Source organism: Lepus europaeus, chromosome 8 (genome assembly GCF_033115175.1).
Source record: "Lepus europaeus isolate LE1 chromosome 8, mLepTim1.pri, whole genome shotgun sequence".
Lineage (NCBI taxonomy): Eukaryota > Metazoa > Chordata > Mammalia > Lagomorpha > Leporidae > Lepus > Lepus europaeus.
This window is the reverse complement of record NC_084834.1, coordinates 82,003,511-82,020,732: the sequence shown is the minus strand read 5'-3', so window position 1 is coordinate 82,020,732 and position 17,222 is coordinate 82,003,511. Positions and strand designations below refer to the sequence as shown.

Genomic DNA, 17,222 nt, shown 5'->3' with positions numbered 1-17,222 from the left:
CGGTTTGGTTGGTCCATATGACTCTCTCCCACCAGATGGTCCTCTCCTCCCCAACTCTTCCCCCTCCCCATGAAAGGAATCCCCTCATTCTTGTGATGTGCCTAATTATTCCATAGCAATGCCAAATGAAAGTCATTGCAAACACTAATATATTGAAAATAGAACAGCAAGTGCAACAATTGCTAATGTGAACTCAGTGCTTACTTGGTGCCAAGAACTATTCTCAGTTCTTTGAATAACAATCTTCACAGTTCTATGCTGGACTGTTCTAATTATTCTGACCTTTCAGTTGCAAAAATGGAGTGACACTAAGATTTGAGGCTTGTATGGAATTTGCAAGCAGTTTATTTACTTTTACCAAAAGAATTATATTAAGGTTGGCATTATTACCTCCCCAGTTGTCACACACACATTTTATTTAAAGAGTTTTATTAAATTGTGTACATCCCAAATTTCCCACATCTGAAATTTTCCATTTTCAGATCCAAAGACACACAAACATGAACACCTCTAAAACATTTTTAATTTTTTATCCATCAAAGAAAGAAAAGTTAAGCTGGTAAAAATGAGATTTGAAACCACCCACTCACTGAAACATAGACATGCTACCATAAACAATGGACATTATTAGACACTGTTTCAAGAAAAGTTACTCAAGCATAGCTATATAAACAAGTTAATGTGAGAATAAAACTCTATTATATATTGTGTTCACTCAAATGCTTTAAAAATGTAAATCGTGTAGGGGCCTTGTTGTAGGACAACAGGTTAAGCTGCCACCCAGCTGCTCTGCTTCCCACTAACATGCCCTGGGCCAAAAGATGGCTGCAGTCTTAGGAACCTCTGACACCCAGGCACGAGACTGGGATGGATTTCCAGGAACATGGCTTTGTCCTAAAACTATCCAGGCTATTACAGCCATTTGCGGAGTGAACCAGCAGTTGGAGGATCTCTCTCCTCTATCCCTGTCATTCTTTCAAATAAATAAATAAATCTTTTTAAAAAAACGTAATTAAAAAAATGAACTTAAATCTACTCCAGAAAGTAACAATATATTAACATTGACTAATACATTTTTGTAAAATCTATTCTGAACTCTAATGTAATAATTGTCCTATTTCAATCAATCTTGCATCATCTTATTATTTACAACATAATTCAATTTCATAATACTGGGTCATGGATGTGTACAGATTTACTGTGTGGCCAAACACAACAAGCAATCGTTTTTTCATCTTGCAATAGAATTAAGTTTTAGGCAATACAAAAGGAAAAACACACGGAAAATAGTCACTTTTGGCAGATGTTTCTGTTTACAAAAAATAAAGGGAGTTAAGAATTAAAAATCAAAGCCCACTGGTTGAACTGAGGCATATTTCCATCTGTTATTAATGTTTGAGTTCTATACCAAAAATGAGATTATTCATCAAGTCCCTTATGCTATAATATGTTAGTAAATAGTAGTTTGGTTAGTAATCTAATTTCATAGACTCTGTCTGTGTAAGCTCCCAATTGCTTCAAAATAAGCATTCATAGTGGCCTGAACTGAATTAAAAGCAACAACACCATGGAGTACCTCTTGATTTTATTAAGAAATGCTTGTATGAAGATCTAGTAAAATGAAAGGGAGATCTCTGTCACTCCACTACAGTTATAGAATAAGCATTTTCTTTTTTTTTTTTAAAGTTTCTTTTTTTGTTCCTTTTCAAGAAATTCAGGGCAATGTGAGGTGTTTTTTTTTTTTTTCCTTATATATAAAAATATGAACTTAACTTCAAAATACATGGATACTCCAAAAACTTCATGGTAAGTTGATTTAAAAGCTAAATTTATTTTGGTGCAAAAAATTTTTGAAATCCAGGTATAATAAGATACCATCAAAAAGTTCAAGAAAAATGTGTATCATGAAAATAAATTCTATGCAGGAGGCTCAGGATTTTTTTTTTCACATCAAAAAATTACCTTTGAATTCTATTTTCCATGAAATGTTTGAAATACCCTCATAGAAATAGATAAATAATAAAGCAAATAAAAGATGTGATGTCTCTAGTTAAAGAGTTGAATAAATAATTCTGAGCATTAGAAAGTGTGGAGCTTTGAAATGATCATTGTGAAAATGCTCACCAAGCTAATGTACCATCTATTGGGGTCATTTGCTTAAGCAGGGCTCCCGCACTGTTACTTGTACAGGGTTTCACTAATGGTCTGATAATAGGGAGGGGGAGGTGGGCATGGAGGTTCTCGTAATACTTTACAGTGGTGTGAGCACGACAGCCACTGATTAATTACTGCCCTGTTCTCAACTCACACATTCGATTACTGAGCAACCCTGTTTTCCCTCCACAATGGTCTCATAGTTACAGAACGCTGGCTTAAAGAATACTCGAAAACAACTTATTAAAGATCTTTGGCTTCTAAGACAATTTGCAATAAGATTTGTCATTCAGATGATTAAAATGGAGATTGGAAAAATACTCGAGAGATGGAAATACGTATATTTAAAGAACTCTTTTGGGAGGACAAGATGGACCTTTTAACCTTCAATTTCATTTCAGAAAGCACTAATACATCACAGTGCTTTTGAAAATACAGTAATCACCTTTAAAATATTACCGCTTATTAAGTTATACCCGTGTTTTCACTCTCCCCATTTCAAATCCCTAACCCTCTCCCCACCTGACATACACAACACTATCTGAGGAGGACGATCCTGTAGTTAAAAAAATACAGTGAAAATCTAAACCTTGCAGCTAAATATGAAAAAAGAAATCCATCCCACCTTAAATGAATATCTCAGAGTAGCTCAGGTTAATACATGCTTCTATGGAAACAACTCTTTCTGCATGTCAGCTTAAGCTGCTCCGTATGATTTTTCTCAAAAGCTCCCCTTTGAAACCATCCCGACCGTTTATTATCTTCTCGTTACAAAGACCGTTGTTACTTTTGTTTCATCACAAATCTCTGCCTCTTTATTAGAGGCCTTGTGACCACTATCGGATGACATTTGTTTTACTTAATGTACATAGTTTTAGAAAAAAAAATTACGGAACTGCTATTACTGTGTTATATGAAAAAATTCCAATGTACATTTAGCTGACACTGCATCAGCTGCTATTTAAACTGGGCTTAGCTAATGGACTTTTAATGTCAGCGGGGTTATGTGCAGTTACTGGCTATTAGCAGAAATGGCTCCTTTCTATAAAAATCACTTTTCCTCAAGTGTGTTGTTTGAACATTCCTTTCCCTAATTTAGTGACTGTCATTGAATGTAAAACAAACTCAAGGACTCCCGGAGTCCTCTGTTATCTTTAAGACCCTCTCTTTAAGTCTTGTGATTCAGCATTAGAAAGGAAACCTCCTTCATTAACATTTACACTTGCAATCACAAAACTTTGTGAGGCAGTATTGTACACTTTGCTATTCTCAATGGCAGACTGTATATTTTTCCAAGAAAATCCCATGTCATCAATAAATATGCACAACAGGGAACACCAAAAACATTTTCCCAAGTTGCAAAATTTATTTGCATCTTTTAAAAATAGGACATTCAAAAATACCAAATGATGTGGAAGCAGACTGCAATAATCAGAATATAACTACATAGTGATGTAGCATGAAGATATTTATATATTAACTTGCATTTAATATTGGTTATAAGTAAGGACACACATTATCACTGTATCCTGAAATTTTCTATGTTCTTTCATTAGTCACAACCTTCTGCTATGTCATTGACTTTCTGCTTTTCTGTTTCAATCAATCTTTAAAGGTATGTAATAGGTAAACCTGGGAATAAAGCCATCAGTATGGCATCTGAGAGAGTCCAAGAAAATCAAACGTCAAGCCATTTGATGAAGAGGCTGAAGCAAACAATCACTGCATTCTGGTCAGGGAAGAACAACGGAACTGGCCTCAGCTTCGATCGGCCCACAGCAGAGGCCATTCATGTAGGCTGCTTACCAGGAAACTGCTGTCTCTCCTGCAGATGGTCCAGATATGCTATCATGAAAGTGGATAAACGATTTTACCCCTGCATGCATGAAAGGCAACACTCTCCTTTGGTCAACAAATCATCACCCACCTTAGAGCAAAACAACAGAAGTTCTCCAACACACGTTTGAAGAAGCGGCTCAATGTGGAGATCACTGGATGTCAGAACAAAACTTGGTTCCACCAGATAAGCCACTGTACTAATGAGGCACCATTGTTGTACAAGAGGGATATGACTTAGCAGTTTACTATAGCAAGGCAACTTGTCGCAATAAGATAATTTCACCTGAAAATTGGTGATTAAATCCAAATTCCTATTCAATAACTACCTTTATGGACGTGTTTATAAGTTTAAAAGTTTTATTTTCATTTTATATGTTCCATTTGCTTCTTGAGGATATTTCCCTGTCTGAAAAATGAACTCTTGCTGCTCGAACAGAAACAGCTATATACAAACTCACAATGGGCTCATGCATATATTTACGAACGCTCACAGGGAATTACTGAACTACATTTGTCTATTTCTTATAATTCTCCACTTCATTAAGAGTCTGCCTAAAAATACTGTCTCTCCCAGATATTTAACCCAATAAAAAATGACACATGTATCTTTTGTGTGGTCATCATTCTTAAGAAATCCAATAAAATGATCCCCTATTCTTTGCCACTGGGAAATAGTATGTCCTGTTGAGTCTTTTCTTCTCCATTTTGTCTTCATGATATAGTAAGCAAACTATATTTTATTCATTGTGGCCTTTTGAATTCTATACAGATACGTATGTACAAACAATAATAAAGGTATGTTTTCAATGAATATACAAGGGCAGAAAAAGAGACAATATTTTTAAAGTATACTCATGTTTTCTTGAAGATAAATTCCACTACTGCAATATCTTGTGTGGGATAATTGTCCGTAAGAATGCCTATATCATTCTAAGAGTATTCTATTCAGTGCAGGTGAGATTGGCGGTACAATATTGATGCTGTTATAAATGACAATGTTTAACAGAGCAACTCAGGAAATAGCAATGCATTTTATAAAGCGCACTCAAGGATATCAATATGTCTGCGATATAATTCTGGATTTCTCAAGCACACACATCAAACCTGAATGAGTCAAAGCAAATCCAAGCTTCATTACTTACAAGTATATACCTGCAGTTTCTTTGGCTACATTAATTGAAATAAGGGCAAATCAAGACTCTATTTAGATAAAAGTTTCATGTCAGTGGGCCTGTTGAATAATATTATGAAGAAATACAAATCTTACTGTCTATTCTGGATAACACGAATAATAAATCATTTCAACATGCCTGTTTTTCCTCAGCTTCTGAGGGCAGTTACTTAAATAGGCTTCTGTTTTCACCACGGTGCACGCTCTGTGGGTGATGGCTGTGGTTGGTTGAGAGGGAAAGATCTTAGCCTCATTCAATCCTATTTTTGAATTGTATCCATAGCACTTTTCTCAGCTTATATCTTTTTCATCATTTTGTGGAGAAGTAGAGGGAAGAAGGAAAGTTGCTAAAGAAAATGACAGGCAACATAATTACTGTTTTATTTCAGAGTGATTTGTAGGTTGCTGCTTGTTAAACTTGAACACTTCCACTGGGTGGCTACAATGTGTATATCTGGTAAATTCTCTTTCTTTCTATGAAGATACAGTGTATCAGTTCCTCTTCACCAAAAGGAGAAACACCAGGGTCAATACATTACAGACACCTGCTAAAACTGAAATTACAGTTATTTACTTCATCTTTCTAATCATAAAGTTTTTGTTGTGGTAGTAATTGGATTTTGGTTTGGTTTTGATTAGAGATAACAATCTGTGAAAATCATGTATAAAAAAGTATTGTGTCAATGATTAGCATTTTTTGTTTCTGGAAAAGTTAGAGAATGCAATCTGTTAAAAACTATTCTTTGATCTAGTTCTTGAAAGGAGTTTTAGGTTCTTGAAAGTCCAAAAAATGTATCATTTCACATACCTATTATATTGCCTTGAATTTCTATTGTTAAAAGAATACATATTATGAATTAATCTTACATGAATACTTTTCTAACAAACAGTATACTTTACTCTTAAAATACTCTTTCATTTTTTTATTATTATATACACTAAGTATCTTGAGTATTAAAAAAAATCCACATTTCTATTCCTGGATAATATAGCTGCCCTCATGCTGGGGTTAAAGATATATTTTAAATGCAAGCACTGATCTATTTTGACTGGAAAGGAATGTTAACACTTGAGGATTTTCTTCTAAACAGAAAAAAAGAAAAAGAATACAGTAAGTTATAGTTGAGTTCAGGAAGTCCATGATTAAATAATCAATGATGACATTGACTAAAAAGGAGAAATGCTAGCATTCATCAATAAACTGGTTAAACATGCTGAGCGAGTTTTTGCTGTTGAACACCCTTAGTTGGAAGAGCAGATAAGACATGCTCATCTTTAGGAGGCATTTTGGTGGCTCCCATAATTGCTGAGAAATGAAATGATCCACAGGATCCACATGACAAAATGATTAATGAAGATAAAAATCCTCTACCCTCACAACATTTAAAAATAAGTCAAACTAGCAATTCAGTAGTTAAATTTGATTAATCAATATCATTGGGGCCACGATTACTGTGAGCTCAAGTATTTGAACAAGAACTCAAACATGTTAACATAATGACATACCTGCCCCTACTTCCCTGTTCCACTGCTTCACTGACCATGAAATGTGCTTTATTCATTTAATTAAAAGAGGATAGTCCCTGAAACATTGATGTTTTACTTCAGTTTTGCTAAAGCACTTTTGAATTGCTGCTCCTTTCTAATAAAAGGTAGAGTAACATGAGGACAAATGTGCATATTTGGCACTTTTCAAAGGCAGAGTCACTTTTTAAATTACAACCTCAGTTTAATGAACGCCACTGTAATTTTAATATGACAAACTCCATGAAGAAGGCTAGGTATGTTTAAGTAGCTATCACATCCAGAGATATTCTTTTGTACTTCAAAATCTCATTATGTACATTTAAGGGAGCAACTTTGGGTGAGGGGACAGAAATACTAGAAGTGAGCAAACGCATTAAAAATTCAATTCAAAACTTCATTTTTCAATTGTAAAGTTACAGCTCAATATTTTCTGCCATTTTGCTTATAAAGATTCCAAATATTTGTTTTGGGTTTTCATGAAGAGGCAGGAGTTCTTCTGGAAACTCTAAGCAGGTAGAGAAGATGAAAAAGCTTACTATTTCTGAACTTGCTAACTCAGAAAGCAAAAAATATATTTTAATAAAAACTTCTGTATATTTGAAGATAAATATTTACAAGGCAAACTATCAATTATCCAATTCTTCAATGTCTTTTCTAGAACCAGAAAAAAGAAAACCCTAGTGTTTGAGTATCACTCAAGGCAGATCTATGCTAGTTCAAAGAGGTGGCATAAAAACTATCACTGAGTTTCTACAAGTAAGATATATTTGAACTAAGTGAGACCTGAATGGTATTTGAGGTCTCATATTCAGTTAGCCTTGCTCCACAGACATATAAGCAGTAATAAGTCCAAATAAAAATGAGATCAAGAAGAATTCACACTTAGACTTAAGAAGTCAGGTTAACTGGGTGAGGGAAAGGGTAGAAAAACAGGGCTACCAATAATTGAAAGTGAAATGACAACTTTTGTAGGAGAAAGAACTGTCTTAACAACTATAACAAGCCCAGTCAATCACTAGGTTGATTTTAAAATTTTGACATAAAATGACATTTGCATGAAGCATGCGAAGAAAGAGCAACAGGGCATTTGTTAATACAATTATAAATAATTAAATGTAAAGATTTTAACATATTATATGTATCTAGATTATGCTGTCCTAAATTAAAATGCATAAACTTTTTTTTTTTTTTTGACAGGCAGAGTGGACAGTGAGAGAGAGACAGAGAGAAAGGTCTTCCTTTTGCCGTTGGTTCACCCTCCAATGGCCGCCGCGGTAGAGTGCTGCGGCCAGCGCACCGCGCTGTTCCGATGGCAGGAGCCAGGTGCTTCTCCTGGTCTCCCATGGGGTGCAGGGCCCAAGGACTTGGGCCATCCTCCACTGCACTCCCTGGCCACAGCAGAGAGCTGGCCTGGAAGAGGGGCAACCGGGACAGGATCGGTGCCCTGACTGGGACTAGAACCTGGTGTGCCGGCGCCGCAAGGCGGAGGATTAGCCTGTTGAGCCATGGCGCCGGCTGAATGCATAAACTTTTTATTGCAATTATTGTATCAGTAATAAAAGTCTGGGGCCATTGTTGTAGTGCAGCTGGTTAAGCCACCACCTGTGACAGCAGCATCTACCATATAAGGGTCAGTTCATATCCAGGCTGCTACACTTCTGATTCAGGTGCCTGCTAATGCACCTAGGAAAGCAGCAATGATGGCTCAAGTGCTTGGTTCTCTGCTACTCATGTAGGAGACCATGATGGTAGTACAGGCTTCTGGCTTTGGTCTGGCCCAGCCCTTGCCTTTGAAGCCATTTGGGGAGAGAACCAGTGGATGGAAGATCCCTGTCTCTCATTCTGTTTTTCCTTTCTCTATACTTGCCTTTCAAGCAAATGAATCAATCTTAATAAATAAAAATAGAGTCCTGCTGATTTTGCTTTGCTTTCATGTCAACCTATTTTTCTATATGTTTCTTATTTTGTTTCAATTGGCACTCCATTGTGGTCTATGGGCTGTACATTTGTCTCTATTTTCTTCTACAGAAAAATTGTTCTCATTCACCTAAAAGGCTGATTTTTTTCCAAACCCTTATCAGAAACCCTTAAAAGTGACTTATTTTCTTCCAAAGAAGTGTTTATGGTTTTATGAAAAGTTGCCTTTCAATATACTCCTTGAAAAGTCAGAAAGTCTGGACCAGAGTTGTGGTGTAGCTGGTAAAGCCACTGCCTACAATGCAGGGATCCCCTAAAAGGGCACCGGTTCGAGTTCCAGCTGCTCCTCTTCTGATCCAGTTGCCTGCTAATAGCCTGGGAAAGTAGCTGAAGATGGTGTAGGTGCTTGGGCCCCTGCTACCCTGTGGGTAACCTGGAAGAATCTCCTGGCTCCTGGCTTGGTCCTGGCTCAGCCACAGCCATGGCCACAGCCAGAGCCACAGGCACAGCCCTAGCAGTTGCAGCCATCTAGGGAGTAGACCATAGATGGAATATCTCTTTGTCTTTTCCTCTTTTTCTGTAACTCTGACTTTAAAATAAACAATTTAAAAAAAAGTCAAGGATTCAGTTTGTTGTCAGGACCTAACTCATAGTGACTCACTATGGCATTTCTAGAACTGGTGTTCATAAGGCTTGTTTTCCCAGAGAGAACAAAAAGGAAGAAAGAGGTTATGGAAAGGAGTGAGATTCCCACTAACTATTCAAGGACTGTGCCCTGACCTGGAGTTTGCAGTGATCCATGGTGGTGTATCGTCTCAGATAGCTCCATTGTTGGTTTTGGGGGAAGTGGTCTCTGCCTCTATCTCTACTCTGAGATCAAAATTATTGACCTGGGGCCGGCGCTGTGGCTGACTTGGTTAATCCTCCACCTGTTGCACCGGCATCCCATAATGGCACCGGGTTCTGGTCCCGGTTGCTCTTCTTCCAGTCCAGCTCTCTGCCGTGGCCCAGGAGGGCCGTGGAGGATGGCCCAAGTGCTTGGGCCTCTGCACCTGCATGGGAGACCAGGAGGAAGCACCTGGCTCCTGGCTTCAGATCGGCGTAGCACCAGCCATAGTGGCCATTTGTGGGGTGAACCAACAGAAGGAAGACCTTTTTTTTTTGTCTCTCTCTCTCACTATCTGTCAAATAAAAAAAAAAATCGACCTTTAATATCTAGTTTTCTTGGCTAGCCACAGAGTAGGAAGTAACAACTCTTTTAATTTGCATGAGCTAAACATTTTTTAAAAAACTACACATGTATTAATTCATTTACTCCTAATATAACCTATAGTATATATCATCTCATTCTACCTGAGAGGAAACTGAGGCAGAGAGAGAGAGGTTAAATAACTTACCCCTGACCACATGGGTAGGAGGTGCTGGAAGTAGGAATATGGGGCCTTGGTAACCACTGTTCTGATAGAATAGGTGGTCATCACTAATAGCTTCACTTTACTGAAAGCCAGACAGCACATTTTAAATCTGTTAACACACTGCAGACATGCAAACTTAGCTTCAAAAACATCTCATGTCCAGCCAAATCATTGCCTTGAAGTTCCTCTGTGCTAAAAGTTTGTAACTCCTTCTCTCCTTCCCACTAGAATCCTAAGCTGACCTCTATTTACTATATTTGGATGCTTGAATATGGAAAGGACCACACACCTAGGCCCTCTGCTATATTTCAGAAAGTGCATTAATAATTATATGGTTCCATGTCTACCTTGCTTGAGGGAAATTGTCTTCAACACTGTATGTCTACCAAATAACACACAGTCTGGGAAAACAGCATAAGTGCACGATGACTATTATGAACCAGACCTCAAACACTCCACCCAAATGAGCTAATACATTTCGAATTTGTAGGGAAATGTGAACAGGTTTGTTTTTAACTGCCACGTATGCAAAAGTCAAAGTAAATAAGACTTAGGCTAAAACTGCAAGGCAAGAGCTCAGTCTCCGCCCCCACCATTTCCTCCATTATCTTCCTGAAGTGGTGGCAGCCTGTAACTTTAATGCTTTTTCTGAGAGTGACTCCCTCTGCTGCTCCAGCAAAGCCATGACCTAAATCACAAGAGTGCTAACGGCAGTGAAGGCCTAATAGAGCACATTCTGGCTGTTCGCTCTAATTGCAGGACCTAGCATACATTGCAGAACAATTATGTTTAAGTCTCAGCAGCAAGACTTCGTAAGCTGAGAGGATTTGCTTGGGAGATCTCTTGCCTGGTGCAGTCCTTAAGGTGTTTGCTTAAAATAGATCCGCATCAATTCTGATTACAACAATGAACTCCCAAAGTACAAGGGAAGATGCTTATGCTTGAGGACCCTGATGTTTCACGCCCAGCGTCCACAGCTCAGGAGGCCAGGGAGTCAACAACTGCCTGTTGTAATCTTAATGATTCCGCATTCTTTGCAAGGACCTGAAAAGTTTGTTCACTCAAGGCTTTTAAACATTCTCTGCACTAGATTACAAGGAATTATTTTTCAAAATCATGGCTAACTAGTCTGCTGTTCTTTCATGCAAATTTCCAACATGAATTCATGATTTTCTCTGCTCCTAAAATGGAAAATTACATGACAGAATTTCAATGCAATTCGGTTGTTTTTGAAGCCAAATTTCTATTTGTACTGTGTCACTATGCATAAATATTATGTGAAAATAATTTTTGTTCCTATATAGAAAGAACTGCTATTTGTTTTTAAAGACACTATCCATTATTTTTACAATAATAGGAAAATATCCCAATCTGTTTAGAGTCGTCAGTAATTTTATGTTTGGTGATGTTAACACTCATAACACTAGTTGGTGCTAGATAAGCAGCATATCAATGCTATGCAGTCCAGATAAATGCATATGTACAACAGGAGGTCATTAATTCTGAACACACTGAACACACACACACACACACACACAGCCTTGTCCTAGTAAAACCTATCATTCTTGGAAGTCAGAAGCACCACAAATTCCTGGGAGCTAAGAGTTCCCAGCAATCCTGAATGAAACAATTAGGGCCTAGCCAGAAAGGAGAAAGTTGTTGCCTAAGCCTAGAGAATTTCCCAAGGACCTGTTTAAGTGACTGCTGTCTCTCTTTAAACCACAGTTACAAAACTGAATACATTCACTAATAAAAACAAACAAACAAACAAACAAAAAACAGGGTGAGGGTTAATCTTAAACTTATGTTGTTTCATTGGTTATCTCTATAGAGATATATACTTAAACTTTTGATTTTCCCAACATGTCTCTAACACAATAAAAACCTCAGCCACAGTATACAGTGCTTAAATTAACTCCCCCATCTTAATTGCTTATGCACTTCCATTGATTAAAAACAGTTCATTCTGATCTTTAAGTCATCAACAGAAGGGAACCATTCCTTGGGGGTATGAGTTAAGGTTCTAGTCTACAGAGAGGAGAAGAAAGGAAGATAAGAAAGAAGTGGAGGTCACACTCTGGGACCATTAGAAAATATGTGTTTCTGAGAGGAAAGTGTTAATTGCAGTTCAATAGCAAACAGGCTGGTGTAAGGGATAGCAGTGACAGTGATAGCACTGATAGTTGAGTTTACAGCTTTGTACTTCCTTTGCTATCTAACAGACAGCACAGGAAGAGCCAGTATGTTGGAACATGGAGGATAACAAAGATAAAAGTGGCAGAATGGTGCATGTCACAGATCACAAGATTTGAACAAAAATGCTATTCACCAGGAACCAAAGGAACTAAAGTAAACGGAGAAGACCGGCACTGAAATGCACACACCCAACAGAATAGGTTTTATTTTTCCACCGGAGATCAGAATCAGCCCTCAATCTTTGACTTGCCTGGTGCTTGCAAAGAAAAAGTGCAAGACAAAAACAGTCTATCCTGGGCCTGTTTTCTTTAATCTCTTCTCCCTTCTTCTTTCAATATTAATCCACTTACAATCTCCCCTGTTTGATTATCTTTATTGATCCTTTTTCTACCCAGTCTTTTTAATTTAGCTGTTGTAAGCTCTCGGCAGGGATCCTATCTCCTGGTTGGCATCTTTAGGGACTTTAACTTGTCCTCCCCCCCCCCACTATGTTCCGTCCCCCCCACCCCATGGCTCAGCTCTTTGTGCGCCCAATAACAGCAGGCGGATTCCACAGGGAGTCACGCGGTTGATTCCACGGCTATTCATCAGGTTGTTCACTTAAGCTTCCCATCACCCTCTTCTAAGCGATCCTGAGAAGTTCTTAGCAATTGCAAGCAATCTGCAAACAAGCTCCGATTCTCAACGGAGCTTCTGTGAAATGGACAGGCAGTAGAGCTCTGGAGGTGTGCATGAGAAAACCAGAGCGGACCCTTCAGGAGCCAGGATGGGAGGTATCTGGCGCGAAGAGAAGGAAGGATTTATGAGCGTGGCCACTTAGCAGGGCAGCAGGAAAATTTACTCCGCAAGTAGCTAGCGCTAATTCACAAAGCTTTGCTAATGACCTACCACCCCACCCCCACCCCCCCACCCCCCGCGCGCGCACCAGCCAGGGCTCCATGCCGCCCTCAACCCCCAACGTGCCGTCCCCAGCGCCCTGCGCGGAGCCAGCGAGCTAGCGAAGGGAGCGGAGGAAATGCTGTCCTAGCACCACGGCGTGTGCGATTGCATGTCACCGAGGAGTCGGGGGCTTCTGCCGGCTCCTCTCCAGCCCTCCAAATTTGGAAAGAAGTATAATGGAGATGGGGGGTCCCTGAGTTGCTAGTGAAGCTGCCTAGGCTGCCTTCAGCCTCTCCTCGCTTCCAGGAAAAGCTGAGCCGCCCTCCCCCAGCCTTCTATCGCCTCCAAACTGTGCGCAAAGACTCAGGTGGGCTTGGCCAGAAGGTTGGGGGCCCAGGTGACCACAGAGAGACCCCCAAAGGGGGCAGCCTTGACTTTTTGTCCTGCCCAACCCCACAACGTCCCTTCCACGCAGCTTCCTGGGCTCAGAAGGCTGGGAGCTGCCAAGACCATTCCAAACTCCGGGGGAAACAGGGAGCCAGGCAAGCAGCCCGGTGCCTTCTCTCCTCCCTGGCCCACCACCAACTCCTTCGTGGCCTTGGCCGCTCCCCTCCCAACACCGGCGTAGCCCCAGGTCGGGACACTTTATTTCCAAGCTCACACGCGTTAAATTAAAATGTCAGACTTATAAACTGGCCGGTTACCCCGGGAAGTCTCGGATTTGGTAGGAGTAACCAGCCGGATCCCTCAGAGCTCTGGGGTTTTAAGTTTCTCGGGCGCCTGTTGGGAAGGGGGAGAAGGCGCGTGGAGAGGCATTGGCTCCCTAGACCCGCCACGCTGCCACAGCCGGCCCTGGAGGGCTCTGTCTCCACAGCGCCCAGGGGGGAAACCCGCACTGGTGGGTCCTCAGCGGTAATGGACTTATTTCTGTAGCGGAGCTCCCCTTGGTCTCCAAGCAATGATAATCCTGCACCCCCAGCTGTGGCACAGCACGGAAGGCTCCGAGCACCAGGCACAACAGGGCGCATCTCTGGCATGCCACCCAGCTGTCGCCACCGAGGTTCGGGACTTGGCGTGCACCGCGGGCAGCAACATGCGTGTGCAGGGCTGAAAGTGCAAAGGACACCCCCAGGCACCCCCAGGCACTGACAGGGACGCCAAGTCCACACCCTGTACGTCTCCCCGTTGCATCCATGCCCATCTAGGAAGATGGATTCAAGCTCATCAGCACCATTCACGCATCTTGACTAGTTAGGAAAGTGGAATTCAAAGTGGTTTCCAGTTGCGAGCCACGGGTTACACAGAAAAGGGTAGAACTGGGGAGCAGGAGAGGGAGAAGGAGGGAAGGAGGAAGCACGGGGAGGCGGCCGCTGAGCCTGGGGGACCCCCTTACCTTGAGCGGCAGAGCCCGTGCCGCTGGCGCTGAGCAGGGCCAGGGCAGGTAGCACGAGCATTTGTAGCACATATCCCAGTCCCAGTCCGCAGCGGGCCGCTGTAGCCCGCAGACCTTTCCTCATGGTAGACAGAGGTGTGCCGTGGGGAAGCCACCCAGAGAGAGGCGCAAACAGCGGAAAGCCCCGCGCCGCCCGGCAGCTGCTGAATCCGTGCTCCACGAAGCAGTCAGAAGAAATCGCCACAACCCAGCGCCACACTCCACTTTCTCCAAGGGCAGGGACCAAAAGGGGGTGGAGAGGAGACGCCAAGGAGGAGTTTGCTGGTCCCTCTTTGCCTGTGCCTTCTAACTGATGTCTCCAGCGAGCGCCTGCTCTGCCCCCACTTGGGAAGTCTGGGGAGGCGCAAGGCAGCCACCTCCACCGCTCCTCCCAGCAGCACGAGCAGCCGCAGCTCCACCGCGCGCTGAGCCTGGACTGCTGGCCCGGTCCCCTCACAGGCAGGGAACACACACAGCCACAGGGTGGGGGGAGGAGGAGGGAGCAGAGGGAAGGCGCTTGGGCACAGCGAGGCGCTCCCGGCTCCAATCGCAGCCTTCTCTAGCGGGCAACAGAGACGCCCAGGCTGCCGCTGCTGGTGGCGGCCAGGGAGGGTCACCTTCTACCAGGGGCGCTCAGCTCCCAAGAGGAGGCAGTCAAGGAGGCGTGCAGGACACTTCCCAACTCCGCTGGGGGGTCAGCAGCGGCGGGAGCGCGCCCGGCCGCCTTATGTAAGGTAGACTCCGGAGAGAGACCCGCAGCCAGCCAGCGTGGATGGTGGGGACCGGCCTTGGCGCGACCCGCAGAAGCAGGGCCCGGGGAGCGACGGAGGACCAGGCGGCTGCCGGGAATGGGAACGCGCCTGCCCCCCGCGGTGCGCCAGACTTGGGCTCTGGGAGGGCAGCGGGCGCGCCCCGGGCCACTTGGCTGCTTGCAGTGGAGCTCAGCCTGCCTCCTGCCAGCTTCACCGAGTCGCCAAAGCCGGAGCCAGATTCCCGGGACTGGACTGGACTCGCTCTCCCACTTCGGGTCTTGCGGCGGCGAAGCCAGGTGCAAGCTAGAACTGAAGTCCTCAGTGGTGGGGAAGAAGGCTTGAAGCTTTGGCAGTGCCCCAGTCCACTGCACTCTTGGAGTGCTCAGTGCCACTTAGACTGTTTTATGCTCTGAGCGTCCATGACCTGTCTGTTGTGGAACAAAAATTAAAAGCTCCAAGAAAAGTCCTCCTCAGCAGTGCTTGCTCTGCGTGCATCCTGGTGACTGGGCACGTTGAGTATGTTATGGGTGGTGAGGGGATACTGGGAGAAAATCTCCCAGGGGAAAAGGAAAAAAAAGAACAATATTTGTAGATACTCAAAGTGATGGTGGGAGCTATAGCTTCGTGTCCAGATTCCTACCGGGAAGTGGAAGGACTCAAACCTCTGAATATTTTACCTTTCTATGGGAAAGGATTGTCTGGGTAATTAGGTGGTGAAGTCTTGTTGGAAGAATTAAATGAGGAATGTAGGAGTCAAAACTAAGGCAAGGCTAGACAAAAAGACAGGGGGATGGGTAAAAAGGTCAAACAGCAAGGCTCAGCCAGCATTTTGGGAAGAACAAATCCCTTCTCTAAGAATAGTACACTTCTAAATTAATAGATAATGCATCAGGGAAATGTTAAAACTCTATGTACAAGGGGGGCGTAGTGAACACACGGGTAGGGCATTGGAGGCCTATATTGGCTATGATCTGAATTTTCTGTTACCCTGGGCCAGTCAGGGAACCTTTGCCCGTCTCCTCTGTGAAATATTTTCTTCTTGTTAGTTCTGACATGCTGTGGTGTGTCTGCTCAGCTTCACCTAAAGAGCCAGTGAGTCCTGTCTTGGACAAATTTGATAGGTCTGTAAAGATCATGATTGCCAAAGACATTGACCGAACTGTTCTGTCTTATATCTATGGAGTTTCTGCCTGCCACACTAAAATTTCTACACCCCCTCTTCAGCTGTCAGACGACAAGATACTGTGACATTTGGTAAAGGGAGGTGGGGGGAGTGCTGGTGCCAGACTGTTGGTTAAACTCTTAGTTCCAGTGACTACCTGACAGGTAATGAGCAATAAGGCTAGGTGCCTCTGTTTGCCCAGTCAGTTTAATGGGAGTAGTAGTAATAATTATCTTGTAGGGTAATTATTCAATCCTTATATAAGGATAAGGATTAAACATATGTAAACCGTCTAACACAAAGTTATCATTAATTGCTGTTCTTTCCATTGATGGGAGATTTCCATCAGTCTCAGGCTATCTAGTCCAGAGCTGTTCAACAGAACTTTGTAGACATTAGATTTATGTGGCTACTGAGCACTTGCAGTGTGGCTAGTGTGAACTGAGAACTTTAATTTTTATTTAAATAGCCACATGTGATCAGTAGCTACCATGTTGGGCGGTATAGCAAGACCATCATTTCTTTTGAGGATCACCAAAAAGGGTCATTTGTTATCTGTTTTTAGAAATTTTCCAAGAAGGACGATGTAATAGTAAGAAGTAAATTCCTCTGGATATTCCCTCTCATATGAACAACATCCAAAAGTTATTCACTTTTTATCTATTGCAGAGACTTTTGCCTTTATCATTTCATCTGCAGCTCCTAGCACAGAGCCTGGCATGCAGTTAGTGCTCAATCAATATTAATCCATCATCACAAAGGTTCAAAAGGGAAAAAT

At 42.2% G+C, this 17,222-nt stretch overlaps 1 protein-coding gene across 1 annotated transcript in view; it reads right to left on the bottom strand.

Annotated features, from left to right (window-relative positions):
• UNC5C (unc-5 netrin receptor C) overlaps positions 1–14,615 on the bottom strand; it is a 365,627-nt gene extending 351,012 nt beyond the window's left edge. Inside the window, exon 1 of the mRNA XM_062199151.1 lies at positions 14,492–14,615. Within this exon, the coding sequence (XP_062055135.1) occupies positions 14,492–14,615 (124 nt within the window). The remainder of the gene's footprint in view (positions 1–14,491) is intronic.
• Between the last annotated feature and the right edge of the window lie 2,607 nt (positions 14,616–17,222).